The sequence below is a fragment of the Phymastichus coffea genome, unplaced genomic scaffold (genome assembly GCF_024137745.1).
Source record: "Phymastichus coffea isolate CEN01 unplaced genomic scaffold, Cenicafe_Pcof_1.1 PCOF00016, whole genome shotgun sequence".
NCBI classification, from domain to species: Eukaryota; Metazoa; Arthropoda; class Insecta; order Hymenoptera; family Eulophidae; genus Phymastichus; species Phymastichus coffea.
The window spans coordinates 1,397,285-1,421,803 of record NW_026706827.1 but is presented as its reverse complement, the minus strand read 5'-3'; the positions used below and the strand labels follow the sequence as shown (position 1 = coordinate 1,421,803).

The following is a 24,519-nucleotide window of genomic DNA, read 5'->3' as shown; positions in this document are numbered from 1 at the left end:
CCGGGATTAGTAAATGTTGCTGGCCTAGAGCCTGCGCGTACTTTCTCAAATACGCCCATCGATACTAGTTTTTACTTTTAAGTCGCCTTAACTCACAGCTGTTTGCCGTTATTTCAGGTCTCGTCGCACTTGTCTGTGACAGTCTATGTGGAGGACGTTAATGATCACGCGCCACAATTTGTCGATGCCCCATATCACGTTACCGTCGATGAGCTTTCTCCTACAGGTACGTCTGCTTTTTAATAACCCACCTAAGACTACCTTCTCTTGACAATGCAATTGTCACGCCTGAACCTTATTTTTTCAATTGATCTCTTCAGCCTGACTGAAAGTTCGTAAAAATATTACATTTTCAAATCTTAAAGCAGTTGCATATACATAATTCTGGAAATAGATTTGATAGATATTGATTTTTGTCAGTTTGCATTTCGCACCGAAACGTGAAAATCATTAGTAATCCGTTACGTTGCAGGTCTTACGGTATTCCGAGGAATTCACGCTTTTGACAAAGACAAACCAAATACGCCAAATAGCGATGTACATTATGCTGTTATAAAAGGCAACGAAGAAGGAAAGTTTGCTTTAGAATCAGGACACAGAACTGCTCTAATTCTGAAAAAGCCGTTAGATTATGACGCCGGTGATCGAGAATATATTCTTGAAATTACTGCTAGCGTAAGAGCTTAAACAATTTCATAACGATGTATTTAATGTGTTCTTTATAAAATAAATGTCGAATGGCAGGATCGCGGGACACCAGCGAAGAGTGCAAATACGACGGTCACGATAAGAGTAGTCGACAACGACGATCTGGATCCAAAATTCACTCAGGACGTTTATCACACGCAGATCTTCGAGTTCTACCCTGTGCCGGTAAAACGTCACGCGTTCAATTGTTAACGGCCACTGAAAAACGAAGCAAATTGACTTAACTCTAGCTCTCGTTCGAATGGCCACGATTATTTAAACTTTGCAGAGCGGAGGGGTTCACAAGGAAATCGAATTCGCGACGCCTGTACGGGCGATAGACCAGGACCGCGACATCGACGTTCCGGTGCGCTACGACATAATATCCGGCAACGAGCGTGGGCTGTTCCATCTGGATCCGCGCAACGGCACACTCTTCCTCGAGCGCGCGATCGACCTCGACGCAGAGCGCAATTTGGCCCGCAACACGTTCGTTCTGCAAGTTCACGCCAGTCAGATTGACAATCCGCTGAAGCTCGCCGTTGCCAGAGTGGAGATTCAAGTTCTCGATCTCAACGACAACTTGCCCGAATTCGAAGTCGACTTTTACAACATCAGTATCGTCGAGAACCTCCCCAATGGGTTTAGCGTGCTGCAGGTTTGTTAGCATAACGAAGGAAAGACTAACTATCATGGCAGAGCCGGTGATAAACGACAGGCGTGACTCGGCTGGCCAACAGGTGATAGCGTACGACCGCGACGAAGGAGAGAACAACGAGTTCCGCTACGAGCTGAGCGATCCATCGGGCGCGTTCTCGGTGGATCCGCTGACGGGCTGGCTGACGGTGCAGGACCAGAGCGTCCTCGACCGGGAGAGCAAGTCCTTCCTACAGATGAAGGTGTTGGCAGTGGAGAAGCAGCCGAGCGTGGTCAAGCCCTTCAACGGCTCGTCGTCCGTCGATGTGGAGGTCACTCTGCTCGACGCCAACGACAACAATCCCGTCTTCGTGCCCGCCAATTTGCTCGAGCTCGTGGCACACAGCGACTTTGCAGTCGGCACCATTGTCGGACAGGTCAGTCCAAGTCGGCACGGCCGCCGGCAGCGGCGCAAGGCCCCCCTCTGTCCCTCTCTCTCGCACTCGCACGCTCACTCTCCCTCTCGCCGGAGTAGATGCCATCGATTTGCGGCCTAGGAAAATGTGCCAAGGGTGCAGTTGCTGCAAGCTCCAACCCATTTTACTTTTTCAAGTTTTTACTGCGATTCAAGGCGCAGCACCAGACTTGACTATTCCAAAGAGCCTACAAAGAAACTTTGACCAAGCGCACGCGTCTCACAACTCTCAATGCTGTGCGCACTTATTCAATTAGAATCTGCTGCAACTGATTGCAGTAAAGAGAAAAAGAGGAAAGTGCTAAATGTACGTAGTTGGCGCTGTCTGTCGCATAAATTTGCACGCACGAGCCATTGCAATAACGCCCACGTGCTGCGACAGAGAGAGAGAGAGAGAGAGAGAGAGAGAGATGCTCGCGTTGCTTGCAATAACAGTATATTCCGAGAAACAACGGTCCAACTGCCTAGTCCCCCCGTGTCACGCCCTAATGCCGAGTTATGCGCGTGGGATTTTTGCTGGATACTCTTTGTTTGAAAAGCTGTGCGCTTCCGAGCGACTAACGTTTACCGTAGCGATTGATTTTATGAATTTGAAGCTATTGGCTTGAGCTGGTCTGTGACTGTACAGGTGCACGCGGTGGACAAAGACCAGGGTACGAACGGACTGGTACGCTACCGGTTGCAGCGTCCAGGAAATTTTAGTGGGACAATGCCATTCGCGGTGAACCCCGAGACCGGAGTGATCACAGTCTCCGAGAGCCCGATCACCGTGGGCCGGCACGCCATCTTCGTCGAGGCTTTCGATCAACCAGCCAACCCCAGCGAGAGGCGCTCCTCCCTCGCTGTCGTCACTGTAGACGTTTTCCAGCCAGACGGTCAGTGGACTCGATGTATACGTCGATCTATAAATAGCGCGGTAGCGCCCATTGTCGGATCAATTTTTTTCTTCTTTCGCTCTCACTTTCGCTCCGCGATCCGATAAACCATTAAGCCCCGCGTAATGCTCCGTCCTCATTCGAGTACAACGCACATTGTTATCGACGTACAAGTGCCATTCATTTGTTTCCGTTTCATCTGACGCACGTTATTTTCTTATGACTTGTGCTCCAAAGGCAAAGGATCCAAGGCCCCGGATTTCATAGGAGCGCCTTACGAGTTCTGGGTCGGGGCGAACGTGCCGGTGGGCACTAGCGTCGGCCAGATCAGAACGAACGAGGCCGTGCAGGGTAACGATATAATCTACGATCTGCTGCACAGCTACCACGAGGGAGGTAAGTTATTGCCAACGCCGCTGAATTAGCCGCGCCATTCGTTGTTCGGCTCTGACGTGGCCCATCGCCTATTTTTGAAATTCACCGCGGCTCTCGTTGCGACACGTCGTAATGGATCTTTTCGGAAAGATTTGCACAAAGACGCGCGGAAAATACGTGTTATTCCGAAAGAATTGGATGCGGCAAGCGCTTAGTTAGCCAAAGCGTAGAATAATCAGACTCGTCACGAGCGAATGACAATTACGATATAAGTTTGCATAATGGCACCGGAGTTTTAATGACAGTGGGGGCGAGTTGCGAAAACACTGACGAAAACGCTGTCTCTGCCTAGTGCCGTTCGCCGTGGAGGAGCGCTCGGGTACGATAACAGTGGTCGACGAGATCGACCGTTACAAGCAATCGTCCTATGACTTCGAGGCTGTGGTAACGAACGAGAAGAGTCTGAGCCTCGTGACCAACGTTTCCATTCACGTGGTCAATCCCAACGACGACAGCGGCATTTTCAGCAAGTAAGTGCGCAGAAAACTTCCGCTCGTTCGCGCTCGTTCGGCGACAGCCCATTACGCCTTCGGTGGCTAATAAGCTCGGTTGTTATGACAGTCAACACTATTTCCTTTCTTTCGAAGCTCTCTGCTCCCATTTACGCGCGAGCTGGATCCTTCTAGTCTTTTATAGCTCGTTTCTCCCGAGGTCGGCGAACGCCACATTGGAGCTTTTCCTTGTATTCTTTCGCTGGCAAGCCACAACCGATAACCTTCTCGCCCTTCTCGCTCGATTTACCAACGGAAATTTCACTTCTCTTTTCTCTCAACACCTCGACACAACACCTTTGTTCGTTTGCTAACAACAAATGATTGTATATTAATTCGTCAGGCTCATTGCATACTGTGACTGAAGCAATTATTTTGAGCTTCCTGTTGGCAGCTTGCTCGTTTCATTCTATTGATTTTATACTTATTGGATATTGATATCCAAGGACAAAGCCATTAAGTAGACATTCATTATTCTAATACGTTCATATTAGATACTAGCCAGTACCTGAAAATTATTGATTTTACATCATTTTCCAATTGGAACAAGAGAGCTTAGGTCAAGAAAACATGCTTACTTTGCCAAGCAAGCAGTAATCCGCATTGGCAATTGAACTGGCTCACTGTAGCTTAATGTGCATTGTGAACCGATAGAGCTGATCTACGAAAGCTCCGTCTGTCTCTGATGCAAGAGAGGCTGTGTATTATTGATCAACATTTAAGACGGCACGTGCACCTTCTCAAGCAATTCTCATTAATAATTGAATATGTAGGATAGAGAAGCGCTATCTTTCATGCTGTACCAAAGTTTATCTTCGGAAAAGTTTTTGCCTTGCCGACACTTGGAATAATCAATTTATTCAGTGTGCCAACAACTGCAAAGAAATCGTCTGGAGTGCAGTTATCCGCGGTTCATTTATCGTTGCTCTATGAGTGCCTAAAAATAGACAGCAACAAAATGAGATAATAAGCCGCTGGCATCGTTAATCACGTCTGCATCACACTTGCAGAGGAAGGACGAAGGCGCCGCTGGTTTTTCACGTGCGAGAGAATGCCGCTGGGGCGTTTATCGGACAAGTAGTGCCAGTCAACGCCAGCAGCAGCACACTCAAAAACTTGCGTTTTCTCATCGCTAATCAGCAGGACGTTTCCGAGATTGCCATCACGGACACCGGAGCTCTCTACACTCCTAGCGGCCTTGACAGGGAGAAGCGACAAAATTACAGTCTCACAGCCATTGCCGAGAGTCCACGAGGAGTTGGCGTTTTTCAAGTAATTTCAAGGGCTTTTCCAAAGCAAAGCTCGGCTCTCTTCCTCAAGCTCTCACTTTTAACACCAACAAACAATCAAATAATCTTGTAGGCTACGGCTAATCAATTGAAATACATATAACATTCAGGTGCTGGTAATCGTCGACGACGAGGACGACAACGCGCCAATATTTTCAGCGAGTACTTACGAAGGACGCATCTCTGAAAATAGTCCGCCTGGCGCGGAGGTGCTCATGACAAATCACATATCGGCGCGAGATCCGGATGAGAGCGCCAACTTCACGTTCAATCTGAAAGGCGAGGGTAGCCATCTATTCCGGATCGATCAGCCGACTGGACGGCTCTTTTTCATCGGTAACTCCTCGGATTTACTTGATCGCGAGGAAAAGCCTCTTTACAACCTTGCCATCGTCGCCGGCGAGGGAAGTAAGTGGAAATTTCGACGTCCTCCGCCCCGTCGCCCCGTCGTCCTCGTCAATAAGGCGTCTCTCTCCAATCCTATTACAAAAGACAGAGCTCACTCAAATTTCCATTGAAAATCACTTGACTCTAGTCAGACTATTGCACTCGCTGGAGCTACTCACTGGAAATGTATTTTTGATATTCCAGATAAGAAGTCGTCGAACGTCTCGCTGAGCGTTCGCGTTACCGACGAAAACGACAATCCGCCGAGCTTCACCCAGATGGTCATTCTGCCGGATCAGGGCATACGAGTATCAAAGGACGATTTATCGAACGTGCGCCAATCGTCGTCGTCGTCGTCGTGGCTGGACGAAGCCGCTCCGACGAAGCTGGCGTCCGGTGGCATCGATCACCGATCGCCGCTGCTGTACGTACCCGAGAACGTGACGATCGGAGCTCCCATCGTCCGATTGCTGGCGCGCGATCCCGACGAGGCTCGCAATTCCGAAATCACCTACGGCATTATGTCGGAGATGGGCTCGAGGACATTCTTCGACACGAAATCCAAATCGAGCGCGACAGTGAAGCGTTACTTCGTCATGGATTCGAGATCCGGTGAGATTTCGGTGGCCGGCACGCTGCCCGCCGAGACCGACATCGTGCTCGAGATTGTCGCCAGCGATTCGGGTGGACTCACGGATAACGTCACCATTCGCATCCGCGTGTTCGACGTTAACGACCACGCGCCCGTCTTCAAGCAGGACTGGTACTCGTTCGACGTGCCCGAGGGCACCTTCAAGAGGTTCGAAATCGGCAGAGTGGAGGCCGTCGACGCCGATTACGGCGACAACGCCAACGTCACTTACGAAATAATGCCTGGCAGCTTGGACAAATCGGCAAAGTTCGAGATAGCCAGGTGAGCCAGCAAAGCACTCGGCTGCCTTGAAGCGCCCGAACGTAACGCGCACCATTTGCATAGGTATCGAGGGTCACTGCTGGTCACTGGCAGCCTCGACAGGGAAACGCGCGGGCTGTACAATTTCAAAGTGGTTGCCCGTGATAACGGCACGGTTCGCATGTCGTCGAGCGCCGAAGTGGAAATACACGTGCAGGACGTGAACGATAATCCGCCAACTTTCTACGGTTACCAAGAACTCGGAAAATTGCCGAGCTCGCTGGTGGACGTGCATCGAAAGGACGCCAAGCAGCGATTAGTTCCGATTTATTACGCCTCGCTACCGGAAAACAGCCAAATGGGCACCTCCGTCATCAAGATCCATGCTAACGACTCGGATTTCAGCGGCAACGGAAACGGCGTTATCCTCTACGACCTTCCGCACGTTAGAGGCCACATGCAGTACTTTGCCATTGATAGCAAGGAAGGCCTCGTTACCACTATCGGCAACCTCGACTACGAGACGCTGGTAATTATGAGCGCTCGTTTGCGTTCGCACACCGTATGCTCGATTGACCGATTGTTTTTTGAGCAGAACGTGCACACCGTCACGGTGACGGCCAGCGACTTAGGATCCCCGAGTCTGACGTCCACGGCCCTATTGATCGTCAGAGTCTTGGACGTGGACGAAGGCCCGGCCGAGGTGAAAAGGCCAGTGTTCCAGCACAAGTACTACGAAGTGGAAGTCGAGGAAAATTCAGCCGTCCCGATGAAGATTCTCGATCTCAATGTATCGGACGTACACAAAGACGAACAAATGCGCTACAGTATCGTGGTGGACGGCAGCGACGTCAGAGATCATTTCTCTCTGGAGCCAAAAAATGGCTCGCTTTATTTGTTAACGAGCCCAGATTATGAAACTAGGCAGAGATACGAGCTCAAAGTCAGGGTGGACAAAGTGAAGACTGCACGGGGCATGCCGGTGATGATTTATCCAGTGACGGGCGAGAGGCTCAATGGACTGGGGCCAAACGAAGCTAAGATCATAATAAAGGTAAAAGACGCGAATGACAATGCGCCAAAATTCAAGACAGACGGCAGGCCATTTGTGGCAGCTGTGTCCACCTCCGCGCCTTACGGCTACAACGTCATTAAAGTCGAGGTGAGCTATACTTCGGCCCTTTGCGATATCCCGCCAAGTGTCGAAGTAGCCGAATGTTTAATCGTCGCGCTGACTAACGATCACCGCGACGCATAACTGTAGACGCTGTAGAGCATTAACGAGTAAGCTCGGGCAGCGAGAATAATAATTGAATGCGCTTTGAAGGCGGAGGACCCGGATGAGGGAGCGAATGGACAAGTGCGCTATCAGATTCTAGCCGGCCGGGAGCACTCGGCCGGGGCAGCCAAATTTGCCATTGACCCAGTGAGTGGTCAAGTGCAGACGGCAGGCAGCTTCGCCAAAGACGCGGACCGCGTGTTCGGATTCGATGTCAAGGCCATAGACATGGCGGGTGCCGAAGACGGACGCAGCAGCATCGCCAACGTCTTTGTAAGTCTTTGCAGCCAACCAACTCCCATTGCCAGCGGCACGCGCGCGAGACAGCTGTTAGTTCGCTTTACGTTATTTATCACCAGTGCAGCCCAAGCCAAGCGCGAATTACAACTGATTATTGCTCTCTCAGCTTGTTTCCTTTCCTCCGATAAATTGTCCTAGATCTCGACCACTCTCGCTCCAACGGCAATTCCGTGATTAATTTTTCGGAAATTCGCTTAGTCGCTCTCGAGGACGAACCATTTTTTCCTCCGAGACCTTCGCCATATTACGTTTCTTCGAGTCAAAGCTTTTTTACTTCAATCGCATCGTTTTATATTTCTCCTAGGTCTACGTTCTTGATGATAATAAACAATTAGTCATGATAATGGGCATGAAGCCCGTGGAAGTCCAAACGGAACTCGAAAATATCACCAGGTAAGAACGCCATTCTTCTTTTTGGCAATAGCAAAACTATTCAAATCGAACATTATTACTTGTCAGCGCTTTGCAAAATATCACCGGATTGAATGTTCGAGTTCGAAAGATAGAACCTCATCTCGAAAAAAATCTCGTAGATGTGTCTTCGTAAGTATTTAGTTAATTGTGACAACTCGTGCGAACCTCGCGATTCTGCAGAGCGATATTTTATTTCATAACTTTCAGGAGTGACGTGTATTTGTACGCTGTCGATCCAAATATGAATGTCATGGTGGATACTGATACACTCCAAAGGTAGAACCCGAAACACAGTATGTATGTGTGTGTATAATTCGGCGAAATTAATTAAATTATGCAATTTTTCAGTGTTTTCCGAAACAAAAAGTCAGAGATCAAGCGCGAGTTAGAGCGCTACAAAATGTTGGACATCGCCAACGGCAAGCCCCGACGCGCGAATCAACACTACTTGCTGTCAACTCTCGAGGTTGCAGTCGTCGTGTTGGGCTGCGTGGTCTTCGTCGGTGCCTTGGTCACGGCTCTCTGCATCACGTGCGTTCGACGAAATAAACGGTAGGTAAACAAACAGCCGCACATCCATTAGAGCTTGCTACTTCCAATTTTTTGCACAATTCATCAGGATACCCTACACTTGTCGATTCTTCTCTGTTTGCGCTTTGGCTAACTTTTCTGGTTTTTTTTTTTATTTTACTTTTGCTTAACAGCTTTTTTCTAGCGTCTAACAAAATTACCAAGTAAAATGCCAGACTATCTGTAATTTTTAAATGTATTTTTTAGTCCGTTACAGTCACGGAAAAAAAAGTATTTCACTAATATTAATATTTTGTAGATCAGTTTGTTCAATAAAATGCTTATAGTAATTTATTTACATTATTCTACTTTCTTATCTACACGCTTATTCAATGACGATAACTATCGTCACCTACGTAATTTTCTTAGAGCCATGGTGTCATCAGCAAATAATACTTTCGCATCTTATTTTCTTATTTACTAATTGAGACCGCAACAAAACCTTTTCTCATTTATCGGACGTTGGAATATTTCATGAACATTATATAAAAATACGAATACCGTAGAGAAATCAATCGAATATCTATTTGACTAATATGCCTGCCTGACTATATGCAGAGTGCATCTACTTGTAGTTATGAATAAAAAAATAACGGCTAATTTATAATTAGCAAGTATTAATTGTGTCGCTAGTTGAATGCAATTGAATGAGAGTAATGAAGGATCTGGCAGAAGCACGTAGCATTAAAACAAGTGGCTAGGTATTACTAACTAATTTGCAATGAAATTCGATAGGCAGCTGGCGTTTGGTTGGCCTTCGATTAGAGCTATAATCCAATAGCATGCGCTGATTAATCGCGAGTAAACTAGTTAAACTTAAAAAAAAAAAAAAAAAAAAAAAATAAGCAGCCCTGCGCTAGTTTTCACGCGAGTGCTTGGTAATTTCGTTCTCGCTGCACATCGTCGCCGCGCAGCCTTGAACTCTAATACTGCACGCTTGAAGAGTTTATGTCGCGGAGCAACGGATTTTCAAGGCGGTGCTAGAATAGGGCGCGCGCAAGCCTCGCCAAGATCGTTCAAAATGATCGTCAATTAAAATCGAAGAATTAGCGTAAACACAAGTGCCGCGAGGAAGCAGCAGAGAGATTTAACGATCAGCGTGGATGCTCATGTGTGTGTGTGTGTGTGTGTTATACAGTCGCGAGCGTTACGGATCGAGCGTATTCCACACGAGCGCCCCTCTGGGTTTCGCCTTGGCCGAGCCTGGAGGCAGCGGCGGCACGCTGCAGAAGCCCTCGCTCTTTCCCTCTTACGTCGGAGGACTTCATCATTACGACCCGGCAGCCTCCTTTTCCGGCGAGATGCGCCAGCACAGCTTCTGCGAGCACGAGCCCAATTGCGTCCGCTTTCACAGGTAGCCATCCTACCTGCGTACACGTTGCTCGTCATTGCGAGCTGTGCGCCAAACTGACTCTCAACGCTGCTTGCTTGCAATCATCAGCTGCAACAATGTGAACGCGGGCAGCGGAGCTGGCGGAAAACGAGCGGGCACAACTCGAGCGGCAGCGGCCTTAGAGACGTCGGCTACCTCGCTACACTCCAGTGGACAGGACTCGGGTATCGTCACCGGCGGCTTGCGCGCCTGCCACTGCAGCAACTCCTCCACTCCGTCCAGCGGCGAAAGTAGCAAGTCAGTCTTTTACCGGAACTCACAAAAGTAACTCGCCCCTTCGCTTTCAATCAGCACAAATGCTCGCTTCTTGCACTCCTTTCTCACTCAGTTTTATCATTGTACTTGCTTACACTTTCTCAAATTATAATTAACAAAGCCCCCTTTTTTTCATTATTCAATTCTCCAGTCGAGGATCTTCTTTCAATCTCATCGCAAATCACTATTTGCAAGCACACATTTATACACATGCGCGCGCACGATCGCGTTTATTGTTTTAATTTTATTCGCGTTAATCTTTTATTGTACGTTATTTATGTGTTTAGCAGCTGATTACTAGAGAGATCGCTTGGTTTCCTTAAAAATTTTAAGGAAAACCTTACTAATATGAATAAGTTGGATGCCCAACTGATGCAATACTTTTGTTCTTCGACTCGAAAACGATTGGACTGTAGAAACATGTAGCTTAGTATAACTCAGACCAAGATTTCGCACGATTGACGTGCTTGCTACATGTATCATCTTCCGCGAGTACCATATTGAGTTTGAAAATTTACGTTGGAAAATTATCAACGGCATGTTAAATAAGTCAAGCAATGAAACTTAATTGAGCGCTCAATGATTTTATTAACAGACACGCAATAATTATCTTTTTTATTAAATGACGCATACTCTGGCTATTTCCGTTATTTCCGACTGTCATTCATAATGATAAAATTGAATGTTCCCGAGTGATTCAGATTAAAAAATATTATCATACGAAACGCAAACAAAGTAAACAGAAAAGTTTTAAATTGGAAATCATGTGACAGATGTACGGATTGTAATGAAATGAGTCTGATATGAAATATTTTGGTTCACTGATATCTGAAATATTGCAGTGGTTACGAAGATTCGCTGAAATCTTTGCACCATCAACATCGTCATCACCATCAACATCGCAGTCGCGGCCACGACGCTCGGCGTGCCAGTACCAATCATTCTAATAAGAATGCTAAGGGCAACACAAGTCACAACGAAAATCCATCGCAGTTGTCTCACAAACGACATAGATTCCATTCGTTTACAAATTTGGAGTCGATATACCAGCTAGAGCCCGCTAATAGCAATCTTCAATGTGAGAGGCGTTTCCAGACGATGCTACTTGATCAAAAACAACGCGTAGGGTGAGTAGAAAAAATCTCTGGTGCGCGGAGGGCAACAGCAGTGTCGAATTAACACGATGCAATGAACGACTGTTTGGCGTACAGTAACAATGGAGTAAGTAATACGATGGCACTGTATTCAACGGCGCACCGACGCACATTTTCCGAAGCAGAGAATCTGAACAACATCACGGAGACCGTGATCCAAGAGCATCCAATGCCTCCACGTTCCCTTGGTCCAATCGGAACTCTACCCACTGCTACCTCGTCTTTTCTACACGGCGGCAAGGGCAAGTTGACGGGGACGGCCGCGGCAGCGGGTGGTCTTGCCACGACACTTCGAAGTGCTGACAGCGAGCGCGTTATTTACGCCAGACCAAGAAGAAACGTCACGTAAACGCCTCTAGACACATACACAAGTGCGACGACGATCAATTGGCACAACTGCCACGTCCTTTCTGGTCATGCGCTTCGTCTTCATTAGCCACTGTTTTTCAAACTAACCACTCTCTAATCAATATTTTATCAAATTGCACGTGCCCGAAATAGCGCGTACTTTCGTCGCTTACACGACTGTCTCTCTTCAATTTCATTCGATCGATTAGCAGTATTACATAATGATAAATTGTAAAAATATTTTATAGTATATTTTTATATTTCTTCATTGTAATTTATTTCAACATGTACATTTTACATAAGGACATTGATTCCAATAAAAATGGATAATTTTACTCTACTGTATATTACATCAGCCCCTCCGCAATGCTCACGTTAAAAGCAATTCGAACATAGTTTTGAAAAAATCTTTTCGAGAGTACTGATGTGCTCTGAAGAACAGTAATGGATGATGAAACAAACGGAGGATTGAAGATTCCGCGTACAAGATAATTTTAAGGCGAATTTATTAAGAGAAAAAGGATGATAAGAAGATGAAAGAAGATGCGCAGTGAAAAGCGCACAGGCCGTGTATAAAAGTAAGTAAAATGGAAAAGTATTGAAGGTGCATCGAAAGCACTACTGTGTCAAGGTCGAGCTAAGCGGTGCGTGGAAAAAGTGCGATAAACTTCACGGCTCGACGCACTTTTTGTAGCGACGGCAGTATTTGTATACGTAGAGTAACTGCAAGCGCCTTTTCCGCGTACACGTCTTTGTCATATGTCAAGGTTGCAGACACCGCGCAACGGCCACGTTTCGACTGCTGAAGACGAGGGCCAGAGCCTGCGCCCTTCCGCCTCCATACTCAACTCATTCTAAAGCGCCGAAAATTGCTTTTCCGAGTACACCCGAATGTACGAGTGCGTAGCTCCACTTGATAAACGCCTCACGCGCTTCCCAAACCTCCATGGCCCTTGACTAACTTTTTCAAAGTCAAGCCACTGATTCCGGCCTTACGATTGCATCACAAAGGCGCCCATGGCTACGGCAAGCAACCCAAGGGAAATGCTGCTTTATCCCTTGAATACCAATTATTATCCACCCTTGCTATTGTCCGCCTTGCGGATCCTTTTTATTGACAATGCCGCACAATCAAAACTACTCGCAGCTGGCTTATTCGCTAGTGTTTGAACAACTTGTCAAAGCAAAACTTTTTTTACTTTGGGTAGATGCAACCGCACAATTTGCATGAAAATGATCAAGAGTTGCTCCAGATGTATACGCAGTATATAACAACCCAAATAGCCACTAAATTACAATTACTTCCTTAAATATAATAAGACAACGAAAGATGCTCTTGTTCTTTGATGCAAACAGGAACAAACGTTCTTGATATTTAGTTAAACAGGCGCATTTTCCGCGAGAAACTCAGCAAGTCCCAATGACAAACCAGCGAGTGAATCAGTTTTACTTACAAATTAGTGAAAATCACTATTAGATCAGTAAGTAGGTGATAGGATTACGTGAGCATTGCAACTTGTAGAAGACACAGTTTCCGTACAAGAATGTAAATTATTTTCTCATGGAGCCTAATAGATTGGCGTCGATTAATTCATACATGAATAAGAAATGCTCTCTAGCGCCTTCAGTCGAATAAGCAATAAACTGAAATTGGAAAAGTTTGAAGTGCAAACGTTGTTATTTCAGAAGTTATCCGAGCGAACAAACAACGATAGATAGATCTCGACTTGCTATTGATTTAGCTATGAAATTGTGTACTCGTCTCGATTATTCGATAACTCGATCGTCGCAGCCATTCATAAAGTAAACGTTATGATTATTTGTTGATTGAGCCAAGACAGCATTGCAGATATAGAGTTTCGGTATTCTTTTGGCAAAAATGTCATTAACGGGAGAACAAGCGAGAAATGATCGCAGTAAACAGCCACAAATTAAAAGCTTTTACGAGTGTTTATCAGGAGCGTCTGGCGCAGTATTGTGACGGCAAAAAAAGGAAACGCGAGATAAAAGAGAAACAATCGAACGATCAGCGTTACACACAGATGGATAGCGCACCCGACACGCACACACAGGTATAGTGCAATAAGCGCTGGGCACGAGCGCGAACGGCGCGCCAAACAATGCGCCGCGCCGAGCGAAAGAGACGCTCGGATCAAGGATGAGCGCCGCGGCGAAAGCAAAAATCCAATTAGCCGTGTGCAAACAGAGCGACTTGCTCGAAAATTCAATTTGCCCGAGGTATGCGTTATAGGCTACTGAAAAACCGCAAACTAGACGTGTCCACTCGTTCGACGGCTTTTTTACTCCCTCCCTTTCTCGTTATTTCGCGTTCACGACCTCGCAACACTGTGCATTTCTTTTGGGCTTATTCGGACACATTTCGTTATTTCACGCGCACTCTCTCTCTCTCTCTCTCTCTCTCTCTCCATCTCTCTTCCTTTCGTTTGATTTCCACGAGAAAGCTCGATATTATCCGCAGCAGCGTTTTAGCTTTTAGAGCTTTTAATATTCATGACTCTATCTGCTCCCTTTTCATTGGAAAAATGATTTTGATCGCTGCCACCTCTGGCTCTCTCTCCATTCCGAGCGAATCATCGGCGGTCTTTAACTCAAGGGGCGCTCCTATTATAAATTGAAATATCGGAAAATTTTCGCTGACTGCCGCATCAAATTTGCATGTCAATATATCGAATTAATTGGCGCGCTCGATCACAGAGACGCCGGTTGTTGTGCGTTTGACAGACGCGCGACTCGTCGCCGGAGTCTGTCAACTAAATGGTAATGAAAAACTCGTATGCTCTGACGTACGCTGGCATTGGACTCGTTTTCCATAGGCATGTATCGATAAATAACTCGAGCGATCGCTCGAACGCGACCTAGAATTTGAGGAATATTTCATAAATATTCGAATATTTGCGTGCGGGCCTAAGCTGCCGCTAGCGAGGCAAGGCGAGGAGAAAACACGGGGAAGTCGCTCTTGAGATTTTGGCGCAAGTGCAGGTGTACGTGTGGTTGGCTATCGCGGACCGGCTGTGTATCGCTTTGGCTCGTAGTACACACGCGGGCGCGTAAGTAGTGGAGCGAGAGAGCGAGAGAGAGAGAGAGAGAGAGAGGCGACGCTTGCGCAGTCGTGGAAACGCGTGGCGCTCGGTGTGCAGTTGGCGAGGACTGAGGAGTCGGGCAGGCAAGCAGGCAGGGAGGCACGAACCGTGCGAGGCATCTCCGCTCGCGAGCCAGTTGTCCGCCGTCACCGCTCCGGGCAGCCTCATTGCTGCGCGGCGCGCCACCAGCTCTCAGCCAGCAGCTCCTCGATCATCAACGAGAATCATCTCGACGCTCCAATTCGCCCAGCCACGGCTTATCTCCAGCGACGTGCCGAGGCTCTCTCGGTCAAGCAGCCCGGCCGCAGCCAGTGCCCGGCGCCCGACAGCCCAACAAGCTCGAGAGCCGCTCGCGACTACGAGACCCACGACTACTCGGCCTGATTTCCCGATCTAGCGAGCCGCAGTCGAGAGCAGGCGGCCGAGCGAAGCCCGCAGTCAGCGAAAGCTCCTCCGGCATCGCCGCCGGCGGCCCGCGCTCGTGCTCGAGTGCCAGCGACGAGTCCTCTTCTGCGCTGTCGAGCTCGGCGCCAAAGCCGCCCAGCGAACTCGAAGCTCGCTAGCTGCCGCGTCAGCTGTGCTGCGGCACTTGGCCCGGAAAGCGGCGCGGCGCAGGCGAGTCCGGACTGCAGATCGGATGCGCCACCCCGGCAGCGGCCCCACCGCCCGCGCCCATGCTGCACGAGCTAGGCCTAGCTCAGCCGGCGTTACACTCGCAACGACACCAGCACCACCACCAGCTCCACCACTGTCGCCAGCAGCAGCACCACCGCCAGCGCCAGCAGCAGGACCGAGCGCCGCGCCGGACCCGGCAGCAGCAGTTGCAGAAGCGCGGCAGCAGCCTGGGCCTGAGCGCCGCCGCGGCGGCGGCCGCCTCGTCGATGCTACAGCCGCCCTCGAACCTGCTGGAGATGGCCTCGCTCAGGCTGCCCGACTCGGACGACTTCGAGCTGGAGCGTAGGCACGGTGACCTGCAGCAGCAGCAGCAGCAGCACCACCACCACCACCACCACCACCAGCAGCTGCCCACCAGCCCCAGCGGCCAGCTCGGCGGCTACCTGGAGCTGCGCAACCGCGGCGGCGGCGGTGGCGGCGGCGGCGGCGGCGGCGGCGGCAGCAGTCGGGCCGAGCTGTTCGCCGAGTACGTCAACGGCTCGATGCAGGACCTGCTCGTGATCGCCGGCTCGCCGTTCGCCGAGCAGCAGCCCCACCAGCCGCACCTGCTCGCGGCCGGCGTGGTGGGCCCCACCCACCTGCTCAACGCCACCGGGCCGGACGCCAACCTCTCCGTCGAGCAGGTCACCGACCGCCTCTACAGGCACAGCGTCGCCATGTCCGTCGTCTACTTCGTCGCCTACTGCCTCGTCTTCGTCGTCGGCCTTATCGGCAACAGCTTCGTCATTGCCGTCGTCTACCGCTCGCCCAGGATGAGGACGGTCACCAACTTCTTCATCGTCAACCTCGCGGTCGCCGACATCCTCGTGATCGTCTTCTGCCTGCCCGCCACCCTCATGAGCAACATTTTCGTCCGTGAGTACGCTTCTGTTCTCCTTGGTCCTGCCTGCGACGACGCGCCTCCTTGCCGAGGGAGCTCGTTCGAATTCCGCGCCACAGCGCACTGCGCTCTCTGCGGGCTCTTTGCGGATTCTCGCGGCAAAGCTCCCCTCGAAAACCTGCCTCCGCTCTTGTTTCATCTCCGCGACAAGCCAGCTCTTTCGTACCATTTCTAGGCGCGATCTTTCATCTGTGAAATCGCCCCTTCGCTTTTTCAATACTAAAGCCCTTGTAAGCACGTTCGATCTTACAGCTCGATAATAGTCAACATTTTATCCAAATAACCATTTTCAACTACTAGTGCATATTGAAAGGTGAAAACTATTTTTTTCTCGATCATTAATTCGCCTTTATGGCTTATCGATTGATGCCTCCAACTTTCGCGTATACATGTACTTACGTTTTTCAAGCACATTAGCCCAGATTCCTTTGCAGTATAAGAGCTTTTGATGTATCAATATCGATTCCTCCATTTGATCTCCAGACTTTTCATGTTCATATTTTTAAACTTTAACGTGATCAACATTGTTTTTAAAAGACTGAGCAAGTACTTATAAGATAAGATTACTAATTTAAAGTCCAGTACTCTCCATCTATTACCGCGATCTTTTAAAAGTTATCATCAATCTTTGACCGACTCAAACAGTTCGAAGCAACTTTTTAACGAGAATTCCTGCTGTAGTGATTTTCCCCCAAGAACTTTGATGTAAAGCGCTGAAAAATTGATGTTGAGTTTTAATTTTCCGATCAAGAAAAGAATCCCTTATCTTTTTTTTTAATACGATCCACGTATACTATATCTTGATCTCTTTTTCATGCACTCTGCTGCTGGATAATACACGTTTTTTTTTTAAATAGTTGTTGCATAGGTAACGAAATATCGATCCCTTGACTCAAAGCTGGAAAGGATGTGTGCTCCATTACGGCTATAAACATTTGAATATCGAAGTTAGATTATGCTTACCTGATTACGTTACACAAGATAATAACGCAACCAATAAGTTGTTTGACAAACAAAACACGATGATACTGTTGTAACTTTTTAATTCATAATTGTGTGCGATGTAATTGCATGAACATTAATATATAAGGTAAGATGTGTTTTCTTCGATAACTATACGGCCAGGCAGCAAAGGATGAAGAAGAGATTGCTTAAAAAAGGCCCATCGGAAAAAAGTGGAAAAGTTACGCAACAGGGAGAAAGCAAGAGTACTGGCGTACGTACAAACATGTTTAGCTCTATCAATGTTGAAAATGTTTTTGTAGCGCAGTACCTAGCTCGAGGACCCTTCATAATTGCTTCTGGCAATAATATTTGGCCTTCGACCTTCGCAAGCCGTTTTCTTGTCCGCATTTCCGCAACGTACAACTTTCGCGAGACTAAAGTATTATGTAATTATTCTTGCTCTGATGTTATTTTTTTTTTTTTTTTTGTTTTTTTCGAAATTATCCCAGTGCACTAATGAGATCATTAGCATGCGGTTGTCGTTGCGTCAGGTGGCTTTCAGGGTCTATAGTTTATTGCAGTCGCCTGAACAGCAGGAGGTGAAAAAGTGAAGCTATCAGCCGCCTGGAGATGTGCTGTTAGTCGAGATAGGCGATACATGTTCACTCGACTCTTCATGATTATCGGTCGGTCAACAAGTAACATAATTTTTTGCGCACATACTCATTCCAGTATGCACATATGTTTGTTCACTAAATTAACGATACTATATACTTTCTTCGTCTATACGAATTTACACTCTTGCTCAATGATGGCTATCATTCCGTTTATTCACGTTCCTTCAAAACAAATTGAAATTGACGTAATTTGAAACATTTTTGAAAAATTAGTAGAAATTTAATAACAAAAATATTGCAACTTCTTTTTCAACAATTTAATTGTTTACTTTCGGAAATGTGTCAAAAACTTTTACTTATACAGAACACTTTTTACTTCTATTTTATTAAAAAGTTTTTCAACTTAACTGATTTGTTTTGTTAAGCTGAGTAAAAGTGACAATTGTATTGGAATATCAATGAATCTCTTAAAGCGTGAAAATTTGAAAATATCTAATGTTTCAATGTATATTTCCCAAATGAAGATATTTTTTAAATAAAAGATAACTATTTTATATTAATTATTGACTGCAAAAGTAAATATTCGTAAATAAAAGTAATTAGGTAAGTTTGCTAAATGTATACGATTAATCAGTTTTATTAACTGCTTAAAAATTATTAAAAAAAATTAAAATATATCGCATGCAGCATCTGAAATGTTAATCAATATTTTTCAAATTTCCAAAAACTGCAATTTCGTACTTTAAGTAACGTTATTTTAAATACCCATATGTTTTCGAATAATAAGTGAGCGATTATTTGGTGAATTTTGGTAAAAGCGCGCTCGCAGTTCGCATTTGAGAGGTAACCGTAGACTACTAACTCTACTAACTATGTAATTGTACCAAACGGGGTACCTGAACAAATAAGAAATCTCTCAGCTTTAAGGATAGCTCGTCAATTTATTCGTTTTCCTAGCCAAAAATTATTTCTTTTGATTCACAATTCAAATGGCGAAATCAGATTTCAACTGTATTTTGAAATTGAATAAATCTTGAACGTGTAATTGAGTTTGCACACACATCGTGTAAGATAATGAAAACGTGTTTAAAAAATAAGGGAGTAAGACACGGAGTAATTTCGCAGATAGTTATCTTTTGTGCAACGATGTTTATTCATTTAGATGGTAACTATATGTGGAATAGCCGTGAAGATGTAACGACAAAAATGACACTTAATGCAGCGAGGAGTGCACTAATATTAAAATGTTGGAAAATTCATAATGTTATCGATTGGAGTGCCGACAAACGATGTGCAAGCTCTTGATGGAGCACGTACGTGTCCCAGCATTAATCACAGCTCTATATCCAATTGTAGCTTTGTTTTTCAACGACGCAGCTCGAGGTATTTCAGGCCTCGCTGGCGTCATTTTCAAGCCGCTCAATTACTCCTTACAATGTACTCGTCATTAATTATTTAGCAAGAAAACCACGCAAGCTTGATATTGGCAGTCGTCGGAAGATAGCAGCGACGACGAGCCATTGCTGCGAGGTTCGTAAGCGCCGCGATGAACTTGCGCGCTCACCGCGATCCGAAAAGACGTGATATATTACTGGCTCGGACAATCTGGATGTATCGGAGATGTCGAACACAGCGTTATTCAAATGGAAAAGCGACAGCTCGGCACGAATTTGGCCAGCACGTGGACGGTCGTCGAGCTCCGGGGAGACGCGAAAATGATCAGTCCCGGTAACGACGTACCTCGGAGAGTTCGGTAGGGCTGAGCGCGTGAAGACAAGTCGCCAGCCAGCCGACTGGTCCGCCGTGTGAAAATGACCATTCGAGGCAGCGACAGGGCAGAGCAGAGATGCAAGGGAGAGCAGCCGCGCTGAGAAATCCTTTGGCGGACGAATTGGGCTCGCGTCGGCTTTGCAGGACGTTCGCCGCGAACGGCCGGGCGTATCGATCGTTGCCGCGCGGCGAAAGGCGACGGGCTTCGGCTGATTTGCGCTCCACAGACGAGGATGCAGACACGCGCGGGCGGGCCGCGCCGGGCTGAAAAGCGCATTCGGATCTCGGACGCGGTATTGATTGCGGGGGCGGCGGCGCGGCAAAGGGAGGCCAACCTCGACGTTCGAGCCTTCGAATGCTCAGTCTGGCGGCTCCTATTGTTGAAAGCCTCGGAGCGCACGCGGCCTTACATTTGGCTAGCGGTGCAGGCGGCCCTCGCTCCGAGCCGCGATTTCCAATAACGAATTGAAAAGACCGACAGTCGGAGCTCCACTCGACACGAGATTATTCGTGCACTTTAATCAACTTGTCGGTGCCCTCGGGCGTCGCGGCGCTGTCAATACAGATACTCGGCAAACATCATTGCGGTAGGCGGGCTGAAAAACCAAAGAGCTTTTACGTCTCTGGCTGGACTTAGTCTGCGCGAGCGCGCTCTGCGCTCGTATTGAAATCTCGGCGGAAAGCGCGGGACGAAGATAGTTGGCGCGCGAGAGCGAAAAATGAGCTCGGTTACTCTCGAGAGCAGCGTTGAAAGTGAAGAGAGCGTGAATTAAGGCAGCGCGAACATCTTGCTGCTGGCGTAATTTATCTAGGGGCATAAAACAGTTGGGCTATTTAATTAAAAGTCTTTGGCGCTGCAGCGAAGCTGGAGAGCGCCAATGAATTGTTCTGAGAGAGAGAGAGAGACGGAGGCTGGCAGGCCGCCAAACATATAGGATCAGCGAACGAGAGAAGCTAAAAAAGCAGAACGCCTCGTCAAGTGCTTCTCGCGCGCGCTAGTTGCTATTCCGCACGCGGCTCTGCAGCGCGAAAGCCTCGAGGATACAGCTTTGCAGCCTACTCGGCTGTTAGGCCAGCAGACTCCAGCGTCCGCGATTCGCTCGTCAAAAGGCAGAGGGCCCGTGCGAAAATAAACCTCCTTGCGCACTCGATAATTACTCGATAAATATTCGCCGCGGTAAAAAGCTGCCGCTCCAGAGCAGTCGTCTGGCGTTGATTGGCAAACTCTTTTATTGCGAGAATAAACTTTCGCGTCTGAGCTCGCTGCTGCCAGAATATCACGCGCCAAGTTTTTCGAATACGGATCTTTTTTTTCACCTCGCGCAGATTCATTCGTACAAGGTTCGCACTTCAAGGCTGCGTGTCTTTACAGAAACTTATAAAGAAGCGTTAACGCATCGAATGCTATTACTATAGCAGTAAATCAATAGCCATCAGCGTTGCTTTCCAACTTGGCTGCATGCTAATTGCAACTGGCATTCGGAAATATTTCGGAATATTTCGGAATGACCACCGATACCGAGTATACACTGACCGTTTACGACTTTATTTATTCAACATCCGAAATCGCGATACACACGGCCAATTCGAGAGCTTCGCTCCGAAACAGTTTCATACTTTTCAAAGCTCTTATACAACTGCAGAATGTACCCTTGAATTACGCATTTTCAAAAATAATTGAAAAAAAAAAATGTACTCGGCTCTGGTCTGTTCGAAGAAATCGAGGTGTAGAGTCGAATAAAAGCGAGGGCTCAAGTGGCAAAAACCAGTGACCAGTTTGTTGTTTCTATAAAAGAATATTAAAAGTCAATAGACTTTGTAATAGCGTTGGGTATGAAAGGCAAGTGTGCCGGGAGCGCGGAGGGCAAAGAGGAAACTTTGCCACAAAGGGAAACTGAAGCGGGGCCGAAAGTCTCGCGCAATATCAGTACACAGGCAGGCGCGCGTACAGGGCTCGAGTCAAAGGCCTTATCGGAGAGCGGCTGGCGGGGCGGGCAGGCCGACGTGCCGACGGCTGGCCAGCCTATAACCGTCGTCGAGCGCGCGACGCGCCTACCTTTTTTCGGCAGCCTCGGCCACGCTTGATCGGCCGCCACCCCGGCAAACTCAAATTGGAGCGCGGATAAAGTGCACACAAGCGGCAGCCGCGCAACCCGTTTGCACGCTCCACGCACAAACGCTCCGGACGCGTGTACGCGCGCTCGGAAAGGCACGAAATTTAGTGCACCGCGGCCGATCGATTCACACAGCCAGTGTCTCTTTGCTCCTCGCACGAGCTCTTTTCCCGTGCAGTTCAAGGTCGCATACGGCCACTTCCGTCAGACCAATTTACGCGGCTTTTTAACAATTATATAACGCTCATCTGACTTCCAATTCTCAGCCTCTAAATTTTTAGCCTTGCCGAGATTTCTTAATTGCAGCACTGTATATAAAGAGCTGATTGCTACGGGATACTGCTCAATTCCCGCACTTACGCACACTTGTCTTTTCAAAGCTTGGCAATGGTGAACATTTTGCGCAATAAGTAAACTCAAATCTGACTTCCACGCTCAAACTTTTCGTTTTTTATTGAATTCCAAAAAGCTATAAAAAACCTGTAACATTGAGATTCTCATTTTTATTGACGTTACCACTTTTATGGGCAAAAAAGAATGTCACAAGCATATGCGCTCAAGAGCTAAATTTTTTTACATAGAATAGTAACATCGATAAATCAAGTGTGCAGCCTAAAAGTTTGCTGAGAGGATTGTTTGAACATGCGCAATTAATGCATTTTTCTGCTCAATAAAACGTATACGCATTGTGCGCTCTGTAATTTATAGATATATTTTTTCGCCCATCTGCTTTTTGTGGCTCAACTCCTGGAACAATTGATAGACTTGCATTAAAAGACTCATTGGAGATTACCTTCGTGCGGCTAGCAACCCTATCAAAGCTTAATTACCGCGATTTTATGACTGCTAACGAAATAACCTCTCTCTCTCTCTCTCTCTCTCTCTCTCTCTCTCTCTCTCTCTCTCTGTCTCGCTGTTACTCTTGTACGCGCGCACGTATGTGTATCCGCGAGTACAATAAATTTTTACCGCAATCGTTACGATTTCTCTTTACTTGACTTGCTCATTCCAATTATCCTTACATCTTACCTTTCTCACATGTGCAACACCACTTGATTACATGCTGTGCATTTTCGATTGTCAATTTATAATTTTTTTTATGAATTTTAGTATTGTAAACGCAATATAAAAACACTTTAGCAAAAATCTTTACTTTTATCACTTGTACTAGATAGTCTCGTAAAACAAATGGGTTTGACAAAACGACATCGTTAGTGTACTGTAATACTTGATCACACTCCTCCAACAAAATTAAAATACAATTAACAGTACGAATGTAGCCTACCGATATTAATTAAGTAAACGTGTAGAAGCACGAGTGTTTATTGATTTCGTTTATTCACGTTAGAGGAAACGGAGCCTAATATAGAGTGGCAGTTGCAATGTGTATATTCGACGCGCTTATCCGTTAAACTATCTTTGCGCCTACGTAATCTCTTCTGGTCGTTCGTCGCGATGTGGTATACAGTGCGAGGAATATTTAGATGCAAATCGGAGGCGAGGAGGAGCTCACGAGACGTCCGCGTAGCGGTCGTCAAGTAGTTGCAAGTCAAATTTCAGCATACCACGCTCCGACCTTGGTTGATCTTCGGTATAAAGCGGGAGCTACAGAAGTTAACGACATTTCCTCCGAATCGCGTGTTGCTCTCTCTTTCTCTCTCTCTCTCTCTCTCTCTCTCTCTTTCTCTACTAGCCTCAACTCGCGCTACCTGCCCGCCTCTTCCGTTATATACTGCTCAACGCTAATCCTCTTTCCTACATGTTCCGGTTTCCTGCTGACGAGCTCCTTGCATATACATGTTCATTCTTTGTGTCGCTAATCTTCTAGCTTACGCCTATTCGCGTACCAGTATATGAGCTACAAAAACCCGGGCCTCTCATTCAGAATGTCATCAAGCTTCGAGCTGCATATATTCCTCGTTTCTACATAATCCCTGAATGCGTAAGTGCACTGGCTCTAGTTTTCAAATTTCAAATACTACGTCAGTCAAGAAACTGCAAGTTGCATTCGCGAACTCTGCTCGTCTTTTTGATTCTGCTCTTCTCCGTGGATGACAATTGCATGCTGATAACAGTCGCAGTTGATAATAATCGAGCAAGAAGCCTCGCGTGCAAAGAACGTCTCAAAATAAAGACGTAACCGAACAAACAAATGTCAATCATTGCGCAAGATAACGAATTTTTCCCCTAGAAAATAGTCGCCGAGAAGAACGTATAACGTTTAAATTCGATTGTAAGATAGTCATTCTGTATAAGAGAGCACTGCAGTAGTCACGTCCTAGTTAATTTGAATATTACGAGGATTTCAGGAATAATAAACGTAGTATCGGTGCGAATAGCAAGCAGCAGAAAATAACAGCTAAAAGGCCAAGTAAGAGAGAGAGGGAGAGAGACAACTACTTGTTAGATATTTATGTGCAAGTATGTTCCGATAGCGCCCCCGATTTGATATCGATGTGTGTGTGTGTGTGTGTGAGTGTGAATGTGGATTGGAAACATCGGGAGTTGAGATCGATCGTGGTGCGGGCGAGATCCGT

At 47.0% G+C, this 24,519-nt stretch overlaps 2 protein-coding genes across 2 annotated transcripts in view; both read left to right on the top strand.

Annotated features, from left to right (window-relative positions):
• Positions 1-11,881, top strand: part of LOC131675100 (cadherin-89D) — a 35,163-nt gene extending 23,282 nt beyond the window's left edge. The window contains exons 4-26 of the mRNA XM_058953946.1: positions 118-226; positions 473-675; positions 745-873; positions 977-1,345; positions 1,428-1,760; positions 2,427-2,673; positions 2,911-3,069; positions 3,401-3,578; positions 4,610-4,871; positions 4,999-5,296; positions 5,480-5,611; positions 5,648-6,188; positions 6,252-6,696; positions 6,763-7,329; positions 7,495-7,719; positions 8,051-8,139; positions 8,206-8,289; positions 8,368-8,436; positions 8,509-8,712; positions 9,869-10,084; positions 10,172-10,387; positions 11,221-11,505; positions 11,590-11,881. Coding sequence (XP_058809929.1) covers positions 118-226; positions 473-675; positions 745-873; positions 977-1,345; positions 1,428-1,760; positions 2,427-2,673; positions 2,911-3,069; positions 3,401-3,578; positions 4,610-4,871; positions 4,999-5,296; positions 5,480-5,611; positions 5,648-6,188; positions 6,252-6,696; positions 6,763-7,329; positions 7,495-7,719; positions 8,051-8,139; positions 8,206-8,289; positions 8,368-8,436; positions 8,509-8,712; positions 9,869-10,084; positions 10,172-10,387; positions 11,221-11,505; positions 11,590-11,881 — 5,652 coding nt within the window. The remainder of the gene's footprint in view (positions 1-117; positions 227-472; positions 676-744; positions 874-976; positions 1,346-1,427; positions 1,761-2,426; positions 2,674-2,910; positions 3,070-3,400; positions 3,579-4,609; positions 4,872-4,998; positions 5,297-5,479; positions 5,612-5,647; positions 6,189-6,251; positions 6,697-6,762; positions 7,330-7,494; positions 7,720-8,050; positions 8,140-8,205; positions 8,290-8,367; positions 8,437-8,508; positions 8,713-9,868; positions 10,085-10,171; positions 10,388-11,220; positions 11,506-11,589) is intronic.
• A 3,251-nt stretch (positions 11,882-15,132) lies between these two features.
• The window catches only part of LOC131675064 (neuropeptide SIFamide receptor-like), a 53,132-nt gene continuing 43,745 nt past the window's right edge, over positions 15,133-24,519 (top strand). Inside the window, exon 1 of the mRNA XM_058953896.1 lies at positions 15,133-16,511. Coding sequence (XP_058809879.1) covers positions 15,656-16,511 — 856 coding nt within the window. The 5' untranslated portion in view covers positions 15,133-15,655. The remainder of the gene's footprint in view (positions 16,512-24,519) is intronic.